The sequence below is a fragment of the Pristis pectinata genome, chromosome X (genome assembly GCF_009764475.1).
Source record: "Pristis pectinata isolate sPriPec2 chromosome X, sPriPec2.1.pri, whole genome shotgun sequence".
Lineage (NCBI taxonomy): Eukaryota > Metazoa > Chordata > Chondrichthyes > Rhinopristiformes > Pristidae > Pristis > Pristis pectinata.
Window position 1 is genome coordinate 595319 of NC_067450.1, and position 22810 is coordinate 618128.

At 62.7% G+C, this 22810-nt stretch overlaps 1 protein-coding gene across 1 annotated transcript in view; it reads right to left on the minus strand.

The window, feature by feature from the left end:
- Positions 1 to 3047: 3047 nt before the first annotated feature.
- arhgap9 (Rho GTPase activating protein 9) overlaps positions 3048 to 22810 on the minus strand; it is a 61854-nt gene continuing 42091 nt past the window's right edge. Inside the window, 16 exon segments of the mRNA XM_052009404.1 lie at positions 3048 to 3218; positions 3221 to 3243; positions 4199 to 4265; positions 4268 to 4303; positions 4550 to 4681; positions 5656 to 5712; positions 8190 to 8267; positions 9145 to 9183; positions 9186 to 9235; positions 12887 to 13013; positions 13639 to 13774; positions 17451 to 17549; positions 18240 to 18326; positions 19958 to 20045; positions 20202 to 20263; positions 21133 to 21201. Coding sequence (XP_051865364.1) covers positions 3055 to 3218; positions 3221 to 3243; positions 4199 to 4265; positions 4268 to 4303; positions 4550 to 4681; positions 5656 to 5712; positions 8190 to 8267; positions 9145 to 9183; positions 9186 to 9235; positions 12887 to 13013; positions 13639 to 13774; positions 17451 to 17549; positions 18240 to 18326; positions 19958 to 20045; positions 20202 to 20263; positions 21133 to 21201 — 1314 coding nt within the window. The 3' untranslated portion in view covers positions 3048 to 3054.

Genomic DNA, 22810 nt, shown 5'->3' on the forward strand with positions numbered 1-22810 from the left:
CTCCCCAGCGAGTGGATTTAACGTTAGTCACACCGCGGTGTTTGATCGCGTCTGGAGTCTGCCGGCTGCCCTTGAACCCACACACACTTCAGAGTATCTGTTCCCCAACATCACGTTGTCCCAGACGCTTAAAATAACATTTCCTGTCCCTTCTGTTGTTGTCGGAAAGATTCGATGAGGCGATGGTGCTGAGGTGATTGCACTGCACGGTGAACGTGTTGTCCTGTTGTTGGAACACAGAACGGTACAGCATCCGGACAGATCATTCAGTCCACCCCGCTGGGCCGGCTGGTTCAACCCATGAGGCCGTCCCTACTGCCTGCCTGTGGTCCAAGTCCCGCCACGCTCTGGAGAGTCATCTGTCCGAGCCTCTTCAGTGGGTGAGTGCGGGGGGGAGGGTGGGAGGGGAGAGTGGGAGGGGAGAGAGTGGGAGGGGGTGAGTGGGAAGGGGAGGGTGGGAGGGAGGGAGTGGGAGGGGAGGGAGTGGGAGGGGGAGGGTGTGGGAGGGGGAGGGGAGGGGAGGGAGTGGGAGGGTGGGAGGGGAGAGTGGGAGGGGAGGAAGTGGAGGGTGGGAGGGGAGGGGGAGGGAGTGGGGGGGGGAGGGGAGGGAGTGGGAGGGGAGGGTGGGAGGGGGGGAGTGGGAGGGAGAGAGATGGGGAGGGAGTGGGGGGGGGGAGGGAGGGAGTGGGAGGGGAGGGTGGGAGGGGAGGGGGAGGGAGAGAGATGGGGAGGGAGTGGGAGGGGGAGGGTGTGGGAGGGGGAGGGAGTGGGAGGGAGTGGGAGGGAGAGAGATGGGGAGGAGTGGGAGGGGAGGGTGGGAGGGGGAGGGGGAGGGAGGGGAGGGGAGGGAGGGATGGGGAGGGAGTAGAGTGTGGGACGGTGAAGGGGGAGAGAGAGAGATGGGGATGGAGTGGGAGGGGGAGGGTGGGAGGGGGAGGAGTATGAGGGGGAGGGTGGGAGGGGAGGGAGTGGGAGGGGAGGGAGTGGGAGGGGAGGAGGGGGAGGGGGAGGAGGGGGGGGATGGGGAGGGAGTAGAGTGTGGGACGGTGACGGGGGAGAGAGAGAGATGGGGAGGGAGTGGGAGGGGGAGGGTGGGAGGGGAGGCAGTGGAGGGGGAGGGTGGGAGGGGGAGGGGAGGGAGTGGGAGAGGGAGAGATGGGGAGGGGAGGGGAGGGGAGGGAGGGGGAGGGACGAGGAGGGAGAGATTGTGGGACGGTGACGGGGGGGAGAGAGTGATGGGGAGGGAGGGGGAGGGTGGGAGGGGAGGGAGTGGAGGGAGGGGAGGGGGGAGGGGGAGAGATGGGGAGGGAGTAGATTGTGGGACGGTGACGGGGGGAGAGAGAGAAGCGGTGGGTCGGGAACACTGGGGAGTGGTAAATGGAGCAGGAGACGAGGGGGAGGGAATAAACTCTGGGGAAGGAGCGATGGGGGGAGATGGGAGAGTGGGACGGCGAAGGAAGGGGCTGAGAGGTGGAGGATACCATCAACGGGATAAACCTCGACACGAGAGGGCCGTTGCCGAACTTTATTGTGCAAATCGCTTGACTTCACAGATGCAGAACGTTCCCCGGGCGAGAATCCGCTGTGCGTTTCAATCCAGCCGTAAGGATCACAGTTATTTACAGCAAAGCTCAGAGAGAGGGAGAGACGGAGAGGAGAGAACGGTCTCCGAGCGGGCGGGAAAGTCACAGCGAGGTCACTTTCCTGAGGTCACTAACACTGGACTTCTCACAGTTTTGTTTTCTTCAAAGGCAAGAGGTCAAAAATACCGTTGGGGGAGAGGGCAGCGGGGGGAGACACGGGGTGAGGTCCCCGGTCCAGGACGCGTTGCCCCGCTTCAGGCTGTTGGGGTGATGTGGAACCGGGGCAAGGGGCTGGGGGTGGGAGGGGGAGGGAGAGGGAGGGGGAGGGGGAGGGAGGGAGATCAGAGAAAGGGAGAACAGGGGCTACACCACGGTAGACAGAGGTACACACACACACACACCACACACTCACACTCACACACACACTCACACACACACTCACACACACACACACTCACACAGAGTCTCACACACACACTCACACACAGTCACACACACACTCACATACACACAGAATCACACACACACACAGTCTCACACACACAGTCACACACACACACAGTCTCACACACACACACACACTCACACACACTCACACACACAGAGTCACACACACACACAGAATCACACACACACACACAGAGTCTCACACACACACTCTCACACACACACTCACACAGAGTCACACACACACACTCACACACACACAGAGTCACACACACACTCACACATACACAGTCACACACACACAGTCACAACACAGTCACACACACACTCACACACACACACTCACACACACTCACACACAGTCACACACACTCACACACACACACAGTCACACACACAGAGTCACACACACAGAGTCACACACAGACACTCACACACACACACTCACACACACACACAGAGTCACACACACACTCACACACACACACACACACACAGTCACACACACACTCACACACACAGTCACACACAGACACTCACACACACACACACACAGACACTCACACAGACACACACACACTCACACAGACACTCACACACTCATGCACACACACACGCACACACATGCATGTGTACACACCCAAATGCACACACACGTGCGCACACGCACACCCACTCACATGCACACACACACATATACACACACATATACACAAATGTGCACACACACACTCAAATGCACACACACATGTACACACACGTGCACACACACATGTGCACACATACACCCACACATGGGGACACGCGCACGCACACACACACGAGGACACGCGCGCACACACACACGAGGACACGCACACACACACACACAAACACACACGAGGACACGCACACACACACACACACACACAGGGGAGGTGTCGCAGTTTCCCACATCCCGCCCACAGCCTGGCCAACTCCCGAGAGTGGGATCGCCCTGTGCCCCCCCCCCCCCACTGGAGGGCCCCGGACCCCCAGGGTGGGGTCAGGGGGGTTTGCCGGCCTCCCCGAAGATGGCGTCACACTCAAGCAGCACCAGCTCGACAATCTGGTTCTGGTAGACCATCAGGAAGGGCATGGCCAGCATGTCCCGCTCCGATCGCAGCAGCGTGGGGCCAAACACGATGGACAGGCTCTGCGCAGTCATCGGTTCAACGCGCTGTGCTCCACCACCCTGTGGGGGGGGGGGGGTAGGGGATGAGGTGGGGGTGGCAGGGACGGAGGGAGGGGGGAGAGAGAGGGAGAGCGAGAGACGGGGAGAGAGAGAGTGGAGGGAGAGGGAGGGGGTAGGGAGAGAGGGGTAGAGAAAAGGGAGAGGGGGGAGAGAGGGAGAGGGGGAGAGAGGGGGACGGGAGTAGAGAGGGGAGGGAGAGGGAGAGGGACAGACAGAGAGAAGGAGAGAGGGAACGAGGGAGGGAGGAGGGAGAGTAGGAGAGACGGAGGGAGAGACAGAGTGGGAGAGAGAGAGAGAGAGGGTTGGGAGGGAGAGAGAGGAGGGGTGAGAGATGGAGAGAGCTGTCAGTCACAGGGAGGGAACTCGTCCTGGTCCCGAGGAGGCCGAGGGACGTGGGTGTCCCGGGGACGGACCAGCATGTGGGACACGCGGGAGGTCGGGGCAACCGACAGACCGACACTGTCCACGGTGGGGGGAGCCGGTCCCTGCAGGACGGGGGCACGAGGGATCCGGACAAACACAGAGGGGGATGGCGGGGGGTGCCAGAGGGTCAGGCAGCGTCTGTTGGGGGAGGAGGACAGTCGGTGTTTCCCTTTCACACCCCCACCTCCGACCAAGCAGAGGGCATAAGGAGGCTTCACCCTGTGTCCGACCCGGGAGTGTGTGACGGGACGGTGCTGGGGGAGCCTCACCCTGTGTCTGACCCCGGGAGTGTGTGACGGGATGGTGCAGAGGGAGCCTCACCCTGTGTCTGACCCCGGGAGTGTGTGACGGACGGTGCGGGGGGAGCCTCACCCTGTGTCTGACCCCGGGAGTGTGTGACGGGACGGTGCAGAGGGAGCTTCACCCTGTGTCTGACCCTCACCATTGAGCTGGTGACTGGAAGGGGAGGGGGGCGGAAGGGGGCGAGGGGGGGGGGGCGGATTCTTTACAAAACAAAAACTTTCTCACTCACTTCTGAAAATGCCGGAACAACTCCCTCATGGTGTCCCTGTTGGGTTCTGGCAAATTCTGCACAACCGCTTGACGTTCTCCAGTCGTTCCGCGGGATCCTGGATTTCTGCAGAGCAGGAAGGGTGGGAACTGAGGCACGATCTCCGGGTCACTGAGGGTTCCCTCCGCTCCCACCTCCCTCTGTCTCCCCCGTGACACCTGCTGACTCCTGGGAGCGGTGCCCTCTCCTCACCGCCCCTCCCTCCCAGCGCGGCGCTCCCCTCACCGGCCCTCCCACAGCGTGGCACTCCCTCCTCACGCCCCTCCCACGGCGCGGCGCTCCCTCCTCACCCTCCCTCCCTCCCGAACTTACTGACACATGTCACAAAATCCTCGTAAAAGTTGAACGGGAACAGTGGCTCAGGAAGCTCCCGGAGAAACATCTTCAGGGCACCGGTGATGACGTGGATGTCTTCCCACTGGGGGTCGTCCATGTTCAGCTTCTCTTCTGAGGGGGTCAGACACAGGGTGAGGCTCCCCCCGCACCGTCCTGTCACACACTCCCGGGGTCAGACACAGGGCGAGGATCCCCCGCACCATCCGTCACACACTCCCGGGGTCAGACACAGGGCTGAGGGCTCCCCCCGCACCGTCCCGTCACACACTCCCGGGGTCAGACACAGGGTGAGGCTCCCTCCGCACCGTCCCGTCACACACTCCCGGGGTCAGACACAGGGTGAGGCTCCCCCCGCACCGTCCCGTCACACACTCCCGGGGTCAGACACAGGGTGAGGCTCCCCCCGCACCGTCCCGTCACACACTCCCGGGTCAGACACAGGGTGAGGCTCCCCCCGCACCGTCCCGTCACACACACTCCCGGGGTCAGGACACAGGGTGAGGCTCCCCCCGCACCGTCCCGTCACACACTCCCGGGGTCAGACACAGGGTGAAGCTCCCCCCGCACCGTCCCGTCACCACACTCCCAAGGCATGGATTAGATACACGCCACACGCTTGCACACAGAAACGCACGTACTGCTAAAGATCTCTGTTTGCACACAGATGCAGATATAGAGCTGCTCACACTTACAGTTACACTGACTGTTAGTATACAAGCTAATATACACTGGTGTGCATGCACGCTCACACCCATACCCAAAAACACACACCCACACCCGAACACACACACCCAAACCACACACACACACACACACACGCACACCCAAACACACACACACACACACACACACACACACACACACACACACACCCAAACACACACACACAACCACACACAGAGGTAGGGAGGGGTGCGGTGCGGGAGGGGTGCCGGAGGAGGAGAGGGAGTGAGGGGGAGGGAGGGGTACAGGAGGGGGCAGTGCAGGGTGAGGTGAGGGTGCAGGAGTGGGGGGCAGTGCGGGAGGGGGAGGGAGGGAGGGAGGGGGCCTTATGGGGAGGAGGGGGAAGGGGGGATCTGTACCTACCTTGGACCCGTTCTCGGGGAACAGGTAGCGTCCATCACTGGTCACCACTCGCTCTGTAAGGAGGAAGAAGGGATGTGCTTCACTGAGTGTTGGTGTCCATGGGGAGGGGGAGGAGGTGGTGGGGGGAGGTCCGCAGGGGGCAGGAACAAGGCCCCTCTGCCCAGACAGCCCCCCACATCCCCCCGGGTGAGCTGGGAGCAGTCACCGAACACAGTACAACACAGGAACAGGGCCTTCGGCCCAACTGGTCTGTCCTGAATCATCCAAAACTGGTAATTAAACACCCAACTAAACCGACCCCTTTGCCTGCACGGCGTCCATCTCCCTCTGTCCCCCGCGCGGTGTCCTCTCCTACGTCCCCCCGCATGGCGCCTGTCTCCCTCAGTCCCCTCGCACGGTGCCCATCCCCCTCCGTCCCCCCGCACGGCGTCCGTCTCCCTCCGTCCCCCGCGCGGCGCAGTAAATGCTGGCGGTCGGGGACGCGCGTAAATTTGGCGGTTGGGGACGGGCGGTAGATGTGGCGGTCGGGGACGGGCGGGAGATGCTGGCGGTCGGGGACGGGCGGGAGATGCTGGCGGTCGGGGACGGGCGGGAGATGCTGGCGGTCGGGGACGCGGGCGGGAGATGCTGGCGGTCGGGGACGCGCGGGAGATGCTGGCGGTCGGGGACGGCGGGAGATGCTGGCGGTCGGGGACGGGCGGGAGATGCTGGCGGTCGGGGACGGGCGGGAGATGCTGGCGGTCGGGGACGCGCGGGAGATGCTGGCGGTCGGGGACGGGCGGGAGATGCTGGCGGTCGGGGACGGCGGGGAGATGCTGGCGGTCGGGGACGGGCGGGAGATGCTGGCGGTCGGGGACGCGCGGGAGATGCTGGCGGTCGGGGACGGGCGGGAGATGCTGGCGGTCGGGGACGCGCGTGAGATGCTGGCGGTCGGGGACGGGCGGTAGATGCTGGCGGTCGGGGACGGGCGGGAGATGCTGGCGGTCGGGGACGGGCGGGAGATGCTGGCGGTCGGGGACGCGCGGGAGATGCTGGCGGTCGGGGACGGCGGGAGATGCTGGCGGTCGGGGACGCGGGAGATGCTGGCGGTCGGGACGGGCGGGAGATGCTGGCGGTCGGGGACGGGCGGGAGATGCTGGCGGTCGGGGACGGGCGGGAGATGCTGGCGGTCGGGGACGCGCGGAGATGCTGGCGGTCGGGGACGGGCGGGAGATGCTGGCGGTCGGGGACGCGCGGGAGATGCTGGCGGTCGGGGACGCGCGGGATGCTGGCGGTCGGGGACGGGCGGGAGATGCTGGCGGTCGGGGACGCGCGGGAGATGCTGGCGGTCGGGGACGGGCGGGAGATGCTGGCGGTGGGGGACGGGCGGGAGATGCTGGCGGTCGGGGACGGGCGGGAGATGCTGGCGGTCGGGGACGCGCGGGAGATGCTGGCGGTCGGGGACGGGCGGGAGATGCTGGCGGTCGGGGACGGGCGGGAGATGCTGGCGGTCGGGGACGGGCGGGAGATGCTGGCGGTCGGGACGGGCGGGAGATGCGGCGGTCGGGGACGGCGGGAGATGCTGGCGGTCGGGGACGGGCGGGAGATGCTGGCGGTCGGGGACGGGCGGGAGATGCTGGCGGTCGGGGACGGGGGGAGATGCTGGCGGTCGGGGACGGCGGGAGATGCTGGCGGTCGGGGACGGGCGGGAGATGCTGGCGGTCGGGGACGCGCGGAGATGCTGGCGGTCGGGGACGGGCGGGAGATGCTGGCGGTCGGGGACGCGGGAGATGCTGGCGGTCGGGGACGGGCGGGAGATGCTGGCGGTCGGGGACGCGGGAGATGCTGGCGGTCGGGGACGGGCGGGAGATGCTGGCGGTCGGGGACGCGCGGGAGACGCTGGCGGTCGGGGACGGGCGGGAGATGCTGGCGGTCGGGATGCGCGGTAGATGCTGGTGGTCGGGGATGCGCGGTAGATGTTGGTGGTCGGGGACGGGGGAGAGGGGATGAGAGGGATAAAGGAGTTGGGGGAGGGAGAGAGGGGAGGGGGAAGAGAGAGGGGAGAGTAGGGGAGAGGGGAGATAGAGAGAGAGAGAGAGGTGGGGAGAGAGAGAAGCTCTTCCATAACCAGAGTCAGAGTGTTAAATTCGGACACCAGCTATTCCAGGTAGAGGTCAGCATGCAGTTTGGTCACTCTCAGGGTCGGGGGGTCGGCAGGGAAACATCTGGACCCCCCCCCCTTCTCCCCGGGAAGCCAGCGAGGGTGTGGAGCATCTGTTCTGCCTCCTGTCAGTCAGTGCCCGGAGCTGGTTCAGCAGATCCACCTGGTGGCCGCCTCAGACACGGCCGGTTGTCTGTCGTGCTGCGTTCCAACTGGATCACACCAGTGTGGCTCTCCCTCCCCCCCCGTTCCCCCTTCCAACGCCCCTGTTCGGTGTCCCCCTGAACCTCTCTCCTGTCAGTGAGCTGGGGTAGGTCTCTCTCACGTCCTGGGCACTCTTCCCCTGCGTCCCGGGGGGTAGTGGGGGGAGGCAGGGTTCGACTCACTCACCGTGATCAACGATGAATCGCAGCTTCTGAATCACAGCCAGGTTCCCACTGACACGGTACACTCCGTCCGCATCCAGCCCTGGGGGGGACAGAGAGCAGGGAGGACGTGAGGGAGGGGGTTTACACCCGGTCGTAGGGCAGCACTAGGAGGGCGGGTGGGAGAGAGGCGGGGAGAGAGGGGGGAGAGAGAGTGGAGACGGGGAGAGAGAGGGGGGAGAAAGAGACGGAAAGAGTGGGGGAGAGAGGGGGAGAGAGAGAGAGGGGAAGGGCGTGAGTGGGGGGAGAGGGGGGAGAGAGATGGGGGAGGGTGGGGGGAGAGAGATGGAGCGAGAGGGAGAGACAGGGAGAGAGAGGGGGAGAGGGAGGGGGAGAGGGGGAAGAGAGAGGGGGAGAGAGGGAGGGGTGAGAAGGAGAAGGGGGAGAGAGAGAGGGGGGAGAGAGGGGGGGTGAGAGAGAGGGGGAGAGAGAGAGAGAGAGGGGGTGAGTGGGGGGAGAGGGGGCAGAGAGATGGGGGAGGGTGGGGGGAGAGAGATGGAGCGAGAGGGAGAGACGGGGAGAGAGAGGGGGAGAGGAGGGGGAGAGGAGGAGAGAGAGGGGGAGAGAGGGAGGGGGTGAGAGGGAGAAGGGGGAGAGAGAGGGGCAGAGAGAGAGGGGGGAGAGAGAGGGAGAGAGATGGAGTGAGAGGGAGAGAGACGAGAGAGGGAGGGGAGAGGGGGAGGAGAGAGAAAGGGGGTGAGAGAGGAGAGAGGGAGAGAGAGAGGTGGGGGGGCCAGAGTCGGAGAGTGAGTGGGTGTGACACACGGACTGGGAGGGAGGCATGGCAGGGGAGCGGGAGGGTGGGCGTGAGGAGGAAGAGGGAGGGAAGAGTTCAGGGGGCGGGAGGCGGAGAACACGGAGACCGGGGGGGGGGGGGGGTGGGGGCAGGCGAAGGGACGGACAAGCCGTGAGCAACCCACCTCGTCTCTCCACGGCCTGGATACACAGCTTCACAAACTGGGGACGGTGGCCCTCTCTCGCTCGCACAGGGCGTCCAGACGGCAGCGAAGACTTGGTCTTCAGAGCGGGAGGGGGGAGAGAGAGAGAGAGCGAGAGACACACACACACAAGGGGGTCAACAGGTTGTGCTGACGGGCTAAATCCTCCCCACACCAAAAGGCACACACCCCCCATCGTTGAGGACGAGGTAACTATGGGGATCGAGCAAAGGGACAGTGCAAGCCTTACATTCTTGTACAGATCATTCATTAGTACCTTTTATATAAAACCACAGCACCAATGCCACATGGTGGCTCCCTGGGGGCTACCCAGTCCTGCCCTCCCTCTCCAGTGGCAGAAGAACCCTAAACTGTAGTCCTTCCCCACCGAGCCTTTGCGTTGGCTGCGCCCAGCTTCAGTGCGTCCCTCAGCACGTACTCCTGCAGCTGGAATGTGCCAGCCGGCAGCATTCCCTACGGACATCTCACTGTGCTGGGAGACCAACAAGTTTCGGGCAGACCAAAGGCATCTTTCACTGAGTTGATGACGGCCCACCTCTTTGCGGGCTGTGGGTTGCGAGGAGGGTGTGGCGAAAGATGCAGGGGGTCCTTGTCACGGTTCATCCCCAGCAGCTGCGTAACAGAGGACTCTCTGATCTACGGGCTGTCCCCGGGGACGCACACAGAGACGGACATCAGCTGCTGCTGGAAGGTCATCAACTCGGTGAAAGACGCCTTTTGGTCTGCCCGAAAACTTGTGGTCTTCCAGCGTACAGAGGGGTCTCGGGGTCCAAGTCCACAGCTCCCTGAAAGTGGCCGCACAGGTCAACAGGGCGGTGAAGAAGGCGTACGGCACACTCGCCTTCATCGGTCGGGGTGTCGAGTACCAGAGTCCGGAAGTTACGTTGTAGGTTTATAAAACTCTGGTTAGGTTGCAACTGGAGTATTGGTATTGGTTTATTATTGTCACTTGTACCGAGGTCCAGTGAAAAACTTGTCTTGCACACCGATCGTACAGGTCAATTCATTACACAGTGCAGTTACATTGGGTTAGTACAGAGTGCATTGAGGTGGTACAGGGTAAAAACAATAACAGTACAGAGTAAAGTGTCACAGCTACAGAGAAAGTGCAGTGCAATAAGGTGCAAGGTCACAACAAGGTAGATCGTGAGGTCAGAGTCCATCTCATCGATAAGGGAACCGTTCAATAGTCATCACCGTGGGGTAGAAGCTGTCCTTGAGCCTGGTGGGACGTGCCCTCAGGCTCCTGTATCTTCTATTGCATGCGGTTCTGGTCGCCCCGTTACAGGAAAGGTATGGGGGGAGGGTGCTTTGGAGAGGGTGCGAGAGAGGTTCACTGGGACGCCCTGGATTAGGGGCATGAGCTATGAAGAGAGGTCAGACAGACTTGGGTTGTTCTCTCCAGCACGGCAGAGGCTGAGGGGAGAGGTTATAAGATCACGAGGGGCACAGATAGAGCAGACAGCCGGGATCTTTCTCCCCCCCCCCAGGGTGGAAATGTCTAATACCAGAGGGCGTGCGTTTAAGGTGAGAGGGGGGAAAGTTCAAAGGAGATGTGTGGGGCAGGTTGTTTTACACAGAGAGCAGTGGGTGCCTGGAATGTGCTGCCAGGGGTGGGGGTGGAGGCAGATACGATAGAGGGGTTAAGAGGCTGTTAGACAGGCACATGGATGTGCAGGGATGGGGGGAGGGGGGCATGGTGGGACATGGTGCAGATTGGGTGTCACTATGTTCACAGGTTACAGGTCTCCGCACACTCGAGGAACATCAATGCACCCTGTACTAACTCAATGCACTCTGTACTAACTCAATGCACTCTGTACTAACTCAATGCACTCTGTACTAACTCAATGCACTGTGCTAACTCAATGCACCTGTGCTAACTCAATGCACCAGTACTACCTCAATGCACCCAGTACTACTCAATGCACCCAGTACTACCTCAATGCACCCAGTACTACCTCAATGTGCTCTGTACTACCTCAATGCGCCCTGTACTACCTCAATGCACCCTGTACTACCTCAATGCACCCTGTACTACCTCAATGTAACTGCACTGTGTAATGAATTGACCTGTACAATCAGTATGCAAGACAAGTTTTTCACTGGACCTCGGTACAAGTGACAATAATAAACCAATACCAATACATCGACAAGGGGCGACGTCTCAGGAAGGTGACGTCTGCCATCAGGGACCCATCCGGTGGGGGGGTCGTGCCCCCATCTCGATGCTGCCATCAGGCAGGAGGTCCAGGGGCCTGAAGCCCCCCCACCTCCAGGTGCAAGGACAGACTCTCCCCCACCGCCGTCAGGTCCTCAAACTCTCTCCACTGTAACTCCCACAACCCGTGCACTAATGTTCATTCTGCGGTGTGATTTCTGTATCATTTATGCTCATTTAAGCTGACGCAGGGTACAGAACAGAGAGCGGTGCATCACCGTTGGTCAATGGGTCACTGAAACCCTCCCGGTCCAAACCCCTCCAGAATTCGTTCCTTTTAAGCCACCCTCTGTCTCAACTTCAGGGCTCAGGGACTCAGGTCTGATGGTCTCCCTCTCTCACGTCCCCCCCTCCCTGCCTTCCCCCCCCCAGGTTCTGCCCCTCATCCACGTCCTGGGGAGGATTTGCAGCCTTCCCATCCCTCCTAGGGGCATGGGCCTCGCCCGGAACTGCCACCTGATGATCTACCTCATCCGTCCGCCTTCCAAAGTTGAACGAGGAAATGGGGTGGGAGGTTGGATTAGAGGTGGGAGTGGGGAGTGGTGGGGGGGGTCGGATTTGAGGTTGGATTGGGTCGGGGAGAGGGGGAGGAGGTGGGGAGATGAGATTGGGGTTGGGATTGGGGCGGGGAGTTGGGGAGATGGGATTTGGGTTGGGCTTAGAGGTGGGGGGGGGGGGAGGTCGGATTTGAGGTTGGATTGGGTCGGGGAGATGGGGAGGAGGTGGGGAGATGGGATTGGGGTTGGGATTGGGGCGGGGAGTTGGGGAGATGGGATTTGGGTTGGGTTTAGAGGTGGGAGTGGGGGGGGGAGGTCGGATTTGAGGTTGGATTGGGTCGGGGAGATGGGGAGGAGGTGGGGAGATGGGATTTGGGTTGGGAGATGGGGTGGGAGGTTGGGATTGGGGTGGGGAGATGGGGTAAGGATTTGGGACGAAGGAGGAGGTTGGGGTAGATTTGGGAGGGTTGGATGGGGGTGGAGAAGTGGGGAGAGTTTGGAGAGGAGGTTGGGGAAAGGTTGGGAAGAGATGGGTGGGGGTGAGGGAGGTGTGGAGGAGATCAGGGAGGTTTGGGAGGGGGTGGATGGGGTGAGGGATGTGGGGAGGGGATTGGAGGGAGTGTTGGGTTGGGTGGGGGTGAGGGACGGTGGGGAGGGGATTGGGGGAGCAGGGACGGTTGGGTGGGCATGAGGGAGGTTGGGAGGGTTGGGTGGGGGTGAGGGAGGTGGGGAGGGGATTGGGGGTAGCGGGGAGGGTTGGGTGGGGGTGAGGGAGGTGGGGAGGGGATTGGGGGAGTGTTGGATTGGGTGGTGGTGAGGGAGGTGGGGAGGGGATTGGGGGAGTGTTGGATTGGGTGGTGGTGAGGGAGGTGGGGAGGGGATTGGGGCAGGGTTGGGAGGGTTGGGTAGGGGTGAGGGAGGTGGGGAGAGGATTGGGGGAGGGTTGGGTTGGGTGGGGGTGCAGGAGGGGATTTGGGTACGGGACACCAGCTGCTCACCTTTAATGAGACCCTTCTCCTGCAGGGTCTGGAGTGGGGGTCTCTTGGTGATGAACTTGCGGATCCTGTTCTTCACCCTCTTCCTCTCCGAGCTATCCGATCCCATTCTCCGCACTGTCAGGACAAGAAGAGGGGAGAGGGATTGTCATTGGAGGGAGAGAGAGAGAGAGGCGGGGAGGTGTAGGGAGGGAGTTCCAGAGCTGGGGGACCCTGGGCAGCTGGAGGAGGGGAGAGAGAGAGAGGTGGGGAGGGAGTTCCAGAGCTGGGGGAGGGGAGGTGATTCGAGGGGAGGGAAGGGGAGTGGAATGGAGCAGAGGGGAGGGGAGGCGAGCCGAGGGGAGGGGAGGGAGGGGAGGGGAAGTGAGGGGATGTGAGGTGAGGCGAGGCGAGGGATGCGAGGTGAGGGGAGGTGAGGCGAGGGGAGGCAAGGCGATGGGAAGTGAGGTGAGGCGTGGGGAGGGGAGGCAAGGCGTGGTGAAGCGAGGTGAGGGGAGTTGAGGCGAGGCATGGGGAGGGGAGGTGAGGGGAGGTGAGGGGAGGGGAGGGTGAGGGGAAGCAAGGGGATGCGAGGCGAGGAGATGCGAGGCGAGGGGAGGGGAGGGGGCAGTGTGGCCTCAGCCAGCAGTCACTCACGCGAGGGGAGGTGAGGGGAGGGGGCAGTGTGGACCCACCCAGCGGTCACTCACGCGAGGGGAGGTGAGGGGAGGGGACAGTGTGGACCCAGCCAGCGGTCACTCACGCGAGGATCTCCAGCTGTCCTTCAGCCGCTCTTGAGCTGGAGCCTCGTCCTCGTCCCCGCTGCAGTCCAGCAGCTCGGTGCTGGCCGTCCGCCGCAGCGCGTAGACCAGGGGCACGTCCAGGGGGTTCTCCCGGTCCTGAGCCCGACAGGGGGTGACGGGGGGGAAGGGGGGGCGGGAGGGGGTAGAGAAAGTTGAGGGGGGAGGTGGGAGAGGAGGGGGGAGGGGAAGGTGAAGGTGAGGGGGAGGAGGGGGGAGGTGGGAGAGGAGGGGGGAGGGGGTGAAGGTGTGGGGAGGCGGGAGGGGAAGGTGAGGTGGAGGAGGGGGAGGAGGGGGGAGGTGGGAGGGGAAGGTGAGGGGGAGGAGGGGGCAGGAGGGAGGGGAAGGTGAGGGGGAGGAGGGGGAGGTGGGGGGAAGGTGAGGGGGAGGAGGGGGCAGGAGGGAGGGGAAGGTGAGGGGGAGGAGGGGGAGGTGGGGGGGGAAGGTGAGGGGAGGAGGGGGAGGTGGGGGGAAGGTGAGGGGGAGGAGGGAGGTGGGAGGGGAAGGTGAGAGGAGGGGGAGGTGGGAGGGGAAGGTGAGGGGGAGGAGGGGGAGGTGAGGGGGAGGAGGGGGCAGGAGGGAGGGAAGGTGAGGGGGAGGAGGGGGAGGTGGGAGGGGAAGGTGAGGGGGAGGAGGGGAGGGGGAGGGGGAGGAGGGGGAGGTGGGAGGGGAAGGTGAGGGGGAGGAGGGGGAGGTGGGAGGGAAGGTGAGGGGGAGGAGGGGGAGGTGGGAGGGGAAGGTGAGGGGGAGGAGGGGGAGGTGGGAGGGGAAGGTGAGGGGGAGGTGGGAGGGGAAGGTGAGAGGGAGGAGGGGGCAGGAGGGAGGGGGTGAGGGGGGAGGAGGGAGGTGGGAGGGAAGGTGAGGGGGAGGAGGGAGGTGGGAGGGGAAGGTGAGGGGGAGGAGGGGAGGTGGGAGGGGAAGGTGAGGGGGAGGAGGGAGGTGGGAGGGAAGGTGAGGGGGAGGAGGGGGAGGTGGGAGGGGAAGGTGAGGGGGAGGAGGGGGAGGTGGGAGGGGAAGGTGAGGGGGAGGAGGGGGAGGTGGGAGGGGAAGGTGAGGGGGAGGAGGGGGCAGGAGGGAGGGGAAGGTGAGGGGGGAGGAGGGGGAGGTGGGAGGGGAAGGTGGGGGGGAGGAGGGAGGTGGGAGGGGAAGGTGAGGGGGAGGAGGGGGCAGGAGGGAGGGGAAGGTGAGGGGGGAGGAGGGGGGGGAGGGGAAGGTGAGGGGGAGGAGGGAGGTGGGAGGGGAAGGTGAGGGGGAGGAGGGGCAGGAGGGAGGGGAAGGTGAGGGGGAGGAGGGGGAGGTGGGAGGGGAAGGTGGGGGGGAGGAGGGGGAGGGGGAGGAGGGGGAGGTGGGAGGGGAAGGTGAGGGGGAGGAGGGGGAGGTGGGAGGGGAAGGTGAGGGGGAGGAGGGGGAGGTGGGAGGGGAAGGTGGGGGGAGGAGGGGGAGGTGGGAGGGGAAGGTGGGGGGGAGGAGGGGGAGGTGGGGGGGAAGGTGAGGGGGAGGAGGGGGAGGTGGGAGGGGAAGGTGGGGGGGAGGAGGGGGAGGGGGAGGGGGAGGAGGGGGAGGTGGGAGGGGAAGGTGAGGGGGAGGAGGGAGGTGGGGGGGAAGGTGAGGGGGAGGAGGGAGGTGGGAGGGGAAGGTGAGGGGGAGGAGGGAGGTGGGAGGGGGTGAGGGGGAGGAGGGGAAGATGAGGGGGAGGAGGGGGAGGAGGGGGAGGGGGAGGGGGAGGAGGGGGTGGTGGGACAGGAAGGTGAGGGAGGAGGGAGGGGGGAGGGGAAGGTGAGGGGGAGGAGGGGGCAGGAGGGAGGGGAAGGTGAGGGGGAGGAGGGGGAGGTGGGGGGGAAGGTGGGGGGGAGAAGGGAGGTGGGAGGGGAAGGTGAGGGGGAGGAGGGGGAGGTGGGAGGGGAAGGTGGGGGGGAGGAGGGGGAGGGGGAGGAGGGGGAGGTGGGAGGGGAAGGTGAGGGGAGGAGGGGGAGGTGGGAGGGGAAGGTGAGGGGGAGGAGGGGGAGGTGGGAGGGGAAGGTGGGGGGGAGGAGGGGGAGGTGGGAGGGGAAGGTGGGGGGGGAGGAGGGGGAGGTGGGGGGGAAGGTGAGGGGGAGGAGGGGGAGGTGGGAGGGGAAGGTGGGGGGGAGGAGGGGGAGGGGGAGGGGGAGGAGGGGGAGGTGGGAGGGGAAGGTGAGGGGGAGGAGGGAGGTGGGGGGGAAGGTGAGGGGGAGGAGGGAGGTGGGAGGGGAAGGTGAGGGGGAGGAGGGAGGTGGGGGGGAAGGTGAGGGGGAGGAGGGAGGTGGGAGGGGGTGAGGGGGAGGAGGGGAAGATGAGGGGGAGGAGGGGGAGGAGGGGGAGGGGGAGGGGGAGGAGGGGGTGGTGGGACAGGAAGGTGAGGGAGGAGGGAGGGGGGAGGTGGGAGGGGAAGGAGTGTCAGACCAACCATCAACATCAAAGCCCAGCCCCTCTCTGCATTTTATCGCCTCCCTTTATTGCTCCCCCCCCCCGAGAAAAAGGTATTGAGGCTGGGGGGGGGGGGTGGTGAACCTTCCCCTCGGACTGCTGCAGTCCCCGTGGGGTGAGGGTGCCCCCCACGCCGCCGTTGAGGACAGTGAAGAAACAGCCCATGTATTTCCCAGTCGGGACGGTAGGGGAGGGGGGAGCTCGTGGGGGGTTGGGGTGGAGGAGGGGGCTGGTGTTCCCCTCTGAGTCCTTCTGGGTGGGGGGGGGGGATGGCGAGGTGTCGGGTTTGGGAGGTGCTGTCGGAGTATCCCGGGCGAGGGACCGCGGTGCGTGGTGTAGACGGTGTGCACTGCGGTCACCGTGCGCCGGTGGTGGAGGGAGGGGGTGTTTGGGGGTGGGGTGGGGGTGGGATGGGGTGCCGGTCGAGCGGGCTGCTCTGCCCCGGGTGGTGTCGAGCTTCTCGAGAGTCGTTGGAGCCACACTCGCCCCGGGCAAGTGGGGAGTGTCCCGTCACACCCCTGACTTGTAGACGGGGGGAGAGGTAATGTGGCGGATGTGGAGTGCATGGACTAACTCCACCCAGGGAAGTAGGGAGCGTTACCTCACACCCCTGACTTGTAGACGGGGGGCAGAGGTAATGTGGCGGATGTGGAGTGCATGGACTAACTCCACCCAGGGAAGTGGGGAGTGTCCCGTCACACCCCTGACCTGTAGATGAGGGGAGAGGTAATGTGGCGGATGTGGAGTGCATGGACTAACCCCACCCAGGGAAGTGGGGAGTGTCCCGTCACTCCCCTGACCTGTAGATGGGGGAGAGGTAATGGTGGCGGATGTGGAGTGCATGGACTAACTCCACCCAAGGAAGTGGGGAGTGTCCCGTCACACCCCTGACCTGTAGATGAGGGGAGAGGTAACGTGGCGGATGTGGAGTGCATGGACTAACTCCACCCAGGGCAGTGGGGAGTGTCCCGTCACACCCCTGACCTGTAGATGGGGGGAGAGTTAATGTGGCGGATGTGGAGTGCATGGACTAACCCCACTCAGGAAAGTGGGGAGTGTCCCGTCACACCCCTGACCTATAGACGGGGGAGAGAGGTAATGTGGCGGATATGGAGTGCATGGACTAACCCCACCCAGGAGAGTTGGGAGAGTAAATTGGTAATTCGTTTATTATTGCCACCTGTACGGAGGTAGCTGCTGTACCACTGTCTTGTGCAATAGAAACTTGCCAACGCCCCCATTTAGTGTCCCCCTGAACCTCCCCCAACCTCTCTGCCTTCTCCCCTCCAGACCTCCCCTCACCGACTTGGAATCAGAGGTGAGGACTCACCAAGGTCTCGATGACCCTCTTGATGGTCCTGTACCAGTCGCTGATGTAGCCCTCGTTCTCCGCCTGAAGCAGGAACTCGTTCCCCGTCACTGTGCGCAACTGCGGGCGAGGGAAACGGAATCTGCGTTAAGCGGGGAGGGGCACGAGGGGTGGGAGTGAGACTGGACGCAGATCCTGGCCAAGACGTTCCTACCCCCTCCTGTCCCCACCACACCCCTCCCCGTATCTCTCCCACCCGTGTCCCTCTGGTCTCCCTCCCACCCTCCCTCTCCGTTCGATCCAAACCCCCCCGGTGATTTCCAACGCCCCCATTCAGTGTCCCCCTGAACCTCCCCCACCCCCCAGTGATCTCCAACGCCCCCGTTCAGTGTCCCCCTGAACCTCCCCCACCCCCCGGTGATCCCCAATGCCCCCGTTCAGTGTCTCCCTGAACCTCCCCCACCCCCCGGTGATCTCCAACGCCCCCGTTCAGTGTCCCCCTGAACCTCCCCCACCCCCCGGTGATCTCCAACACCCCCGTTCAGTGTCCCCCTGAAACTCCCCCACCCCCCGGTGATCTCCAACGCCCCTGTTCAGTGTCCCCCTGAAGGTCCCCCAATACCCGGTGACTTCCAACAAAGTTTTGTACTGCTGCATGGTGACCTCCTGACCCCCATACCCCAACCGATGAAGGTCAGTCTGCTGTCCACCTCAGCTCCCACCCGATCTACTTGCATTGCTCCTCCCTGGGAGCGGTGGACTTGGGCCGCAGGACGCCCGCGGGCGGGGCCTTCGGTCCGAGAGACGTACCCGGAACACATTCTTCTTGCTGGACATTTCCTTGGTCCACTCGATGAGGGAGCCCCGGAGGTCCACGCTGCTCTCTGGCCGGTCACCCTGTTGGTGAAGGAGGAAGCCGATGAGACCCCCGCGCCGGGTGACCCTCAGATCTGCCGTCCCCATCATCAATCACCCCTGCCTCTGCTCCCTTCTCGTAGGCGCACAGCAGGGAAACAGGCCTTTCAGCCCAACCGGTCCGTGCCGGCCCAGATTCCCATCCAAGCCGGTCCCAACTGCCCGTGTTTGGCCCATATCCCTCTGAACCTTCCCATCCACGGACCTGTCCAAGTGTCGTTAATGTCCCTGCCTCACCCACTCCCTCTGGCAGCTCGTTCCATGTACGGACTACCCTCTGGGTGAAGAAGTTGCTCCTCGGGTCCCCTATTAAATCTCTTTCCCCTCTCACCTTAAACCTGTGCCCTCTAGTTCTTGATTCCCCAACCCTGGGGGGAAAGGACTGTGCGCATTCACCCTATCGATGCCCCTCGTGGGTTTATACACCTCTGTAAGGTTGCCCCTACTCTACAAGGAGTAAAGTCCCAACCTGCCCGACCTCTCTCCATAACTCAGTCCCTCGAGTCCCGGCAACATCCCTGTAAATCTCCCTCTGTGCTCTTTCCAGCTCAATGGCATCTTTCCTATAGCAGGGTGACCAAAATTGAACATAATATTCCAACATGCTGTACAACTGCAACATCACCTTCCAACTCCTGTACTCAGTGCCCTGACCGATGAAGGCCAGAGTGTCGAACACCTTCTTCACCACCCTGTCGACCTGCGACGCCACTTTCAGGGAACCGTGTACCTGTACCCCTGGGTCCCTCTGTTCTACAACACTCCCCAGTGCCCTGCCGTTCACTGTGAAAGTCCGACCCTGGTTTGTCTTCCCAAAACGCAACACCTTGCACTGATCCGAATTAAACTCCATTTGCCATTCCTCGGCCCACTGACCCAGCTGATGGAGGTGTCCTGACCGGTTGCATCACTGTCTGGGATGGCAATTCGAATGCGCAGGAAGCCGCAGAGAGCAGTGGACCCAGCCCCAATACATCACGGGCACATCCCTCCCCACCGTCGGGAGTATCTGCAGGAGGCGCTGCCTCAGGAAGGCAACGTCAGCCGTCAAAGATCCCCCCACCATCCGGGCCGTGCCGTCTTCTCGCAGCTCCCGTCGGGCAGGAGGTACAGAAGCCTGAAGTCCCCACACCACCAGGTTCAGGGACAGTGACTTCCCTTCAACCATTCGGTTCTTGAACCGACCGGCACAACCCTGATCACTGCCTCAGTACAGCAGCACTGGGACCGCTCTGCACTGCAATGGACTTCTGTCCTAATTTGTTCTTTTTGTATAACTGATGCTTTTCCTGTGAATGTTGTGTCTCTAACGCTCTGTGCCTGTGATGCTACTGCAGGGAAGTGTTTCATTGCCCCCGTGCACACACGGACATGCATGTGACAGTGAACCCCACTTTGACATACTGTCATGCTCTGTGGGGTAAACTTGCCCCTCAGGTCCGCTTTGAATCTCTCCCACTGGGGGAAACCTCTCCACATCTCCCCTGTCACGTCCCCTCAGGGCCTGAGATGATTCAGTGAGCTCACCCCTCGTTCCTTTACACTGCCAAGGAGTACAGACCCAACCTGACCAGCCCCTCCCGATGGGACAACCCTCTCGTCTCAGGACTCACCTTTGGACTGGCAGCTTGTGTCTTGACTTCCTTGTAAAAGGCCAGACTGTTCCCAGCCAGAACCACCCAGGAGTTGGTCCAGTTCTTCCTGAAGGGAAAGCACGATGGATGGTTGGATATCCCAGGGACAAGGAGGGAGAGAGAGATCTGGGAGCACAGGTCCAGGGATCCCACGGCACGGCGCTCCCTCCTAACCGCCCCTCCCACAGCGCAGCGCTCCCCCCCCCCACCGCCCCTTACTTACTTTAGCTTCCTTCCACCTTCTGCAATCTTCGTCTTCTTCAGGGGACCTGCTTTCTCCAGCATCTGAGAGACCACCAAAGGTTCGATTACAAGCGGCATTCACTTCTTGTGGGAACATTTTTAATGTGGTACGGTGCGGAGGGAGCTTCACCCTGTGTCTGACCCCGGGAGTTCTACCTCTAGCCCTACCCTGATTAGTCCTCACAAAGTACATTCGTTCAAACTTATGAATTGGTGGCAAGAGTCAAGCCTGACATGCCATTTAAAAAGTTCAGACCCGTCACACACACTTCCGGGGTCAGACACAGGGTGAGGCTCCCTCCACACTGTCCCATCGCACACTCCCGGGGTCAGACACAGGGTGAGGCTCCCTCCACACCATCCCATCGCACACTCCCGGGGTCAGACACAGGGTGAGGCTCCCTCCGCACTGTCCCATCACACACCCCCGGGGTCAGACACAGGGTGAGGCTCCCTCCACACCATCCCATCGCACACTCCCGGGGTCAGACACAGGGTGAGGCTCCCTCCGCACCGTCCCATCACACACTCCCGGGGTCGGACACAGGGTGAAGCTCCCTCCGCACCGTCCCGTACACACTCCCGGGGTCGGACACAGGGTGAAGCTCCCTCCGCACCGTCCCGTCACACACTCCCGGGGTCGGACACAGGGTGAGGCTCCCTCTGCACCGTCCTGTCACACACTCCCGGGGTCAGACACAGGGTGAAGCTCCCTCCGCACCGTCCCGTCACACACTCCCGGGGTCAGACACAGGGTGAGGCTCCCTCTGCACCGTCCTGTCACACACTCCCGGGGTCAGACACAGGGTGAAGCTCCCCCCGCACCGTCCCGTCACACACTCAAACCAGAACAAATGGCTGACAGCTGGATGCACACCGCTCAGCCGGCCCAGAGAACGATGGACACGTACCGGGGAGGTTGGCGCAGAGCCGTTGTTTCCGGTGTAGGCCTGCTGATAGAGGGTCCCCGGCTGCATTCCCTGAACACAGAACATCGAACATAAAACACAGAACAATGAGCACGGGGACAGGCCCTTCAGCCCACCATGTCTGTGCTGACCATGATGCCGATACAAGTCATCCCACCTCCCTCCATACCCTGCACACAGCCTCTCAAACCCCCCTGTCGTATCTGCCTCCATCCCCACCCCTGGCAGCACATTCCAGGCACCCACCGCCCTCTGTGTAAAAAAACCTGCCCCGCACATCTCCCTTGAACTCACCTTAAACGCACGCCCTCTGGTATTAGACATTCCCACCCTGAGGGGAGAAAGATACTGGCTGTCTACTCTATCTGTGCCTCTCGTGATCTTATAAACCTCTCCCCTCAGCCTCCGCCGCTCCGGAGAGAACAACCCAAGTCTGTCCGACCTCTCCTTATAGCTCATGCCCTCTAATCCAGGCAGCGTTCTGGTGAACCTCTCCTGCACCCTCTCTGAAGCCCCCCGCACCCTCCCTGTAAAGGGGGCAACCAGAACTGAACGCGATACTCCAGGTGTAACCTCACCAAAGTTTCATACAGCTGCGGCATGACTTCCCGACTTTTTTACCCGACCGATGAAGGCCAGCGTGCTGTACGCCTTCTTCACCACCCTGTCGACCTGTGCAGCCACTTTCAGGGGGCTGTGGACTTGGACCCCAAGATCCCTCGGTACGCCCACGCTGTTCAGGTTGGAACTGACAGCCTGAGACATTTTAATTACCAAAGGGTGGGGAACGGTGAACTGCTGCCTCGAATCAGAAATGGAATGTAAACAATGCTAAATGCACTACGTGGGCGTGCGCCTGACACACTCATGTGATGCTCAGACAAGCCGTAGTGCCACACAGCACGGAGGCAGGCCCTTCGGCCCAACTGGTCCGTGCCAACCAGGATTCCCATCCCAGCCGGTCCCATCTCCCCCCGTTTGGCCCATATCCCTCCGAACCTTTCCCACCCACGGACCTGTCCGAGTGTTGTTAATGTTCCTGCCTCACCCACTCCCTCTGGCAGCTCGTTCCACGTACGGACCACCCTCTGGGTGAAGAAGTTGCCCCTCGGGTCCCCTATTAAATCTCTTTCCCCTCTCACCTTAAACCTGTGCCCTCTAGTTCTTGATTCCCCAACCCTGGGGAGGAAAGACTGTGCACATTCACCCTATCAATGCCCCTTGTGGTTTTATGCACCTCTGTAAGGTCACCCCTCACGCTCCAAGGAATAAAGTCCCAACCAGCCCAACCTCTCCCCCAAACTCAAGCATCTCGAGTCCCGGCAACACCCTCATAAATCTCCCTCTGCGCTCTTTCAAGCTTAATGGCATCTTTCCCACAGCAGGGTGACCAGAACTGAACACAGTTCTCCAAGTGCAGCCTCACCGACATCCTGTACAACTGCAACGTCACCTCCCGACTCCTGTACTCACTGCCCTGACCGATGAAGGCCAGCGTGCCGAACGCCTTCTTCACCACCCTGTCTACCTGCGACGCCACTTTCAGGGAACCATGTACCTGTACCCCTGGGTCTCTCAGTTCTACAACACTCCCCTGTCATTTACCAGTCTCTCTATGTACCTGTACCCCGAGGTCCCCCTATTCTACAACACTCCCCTG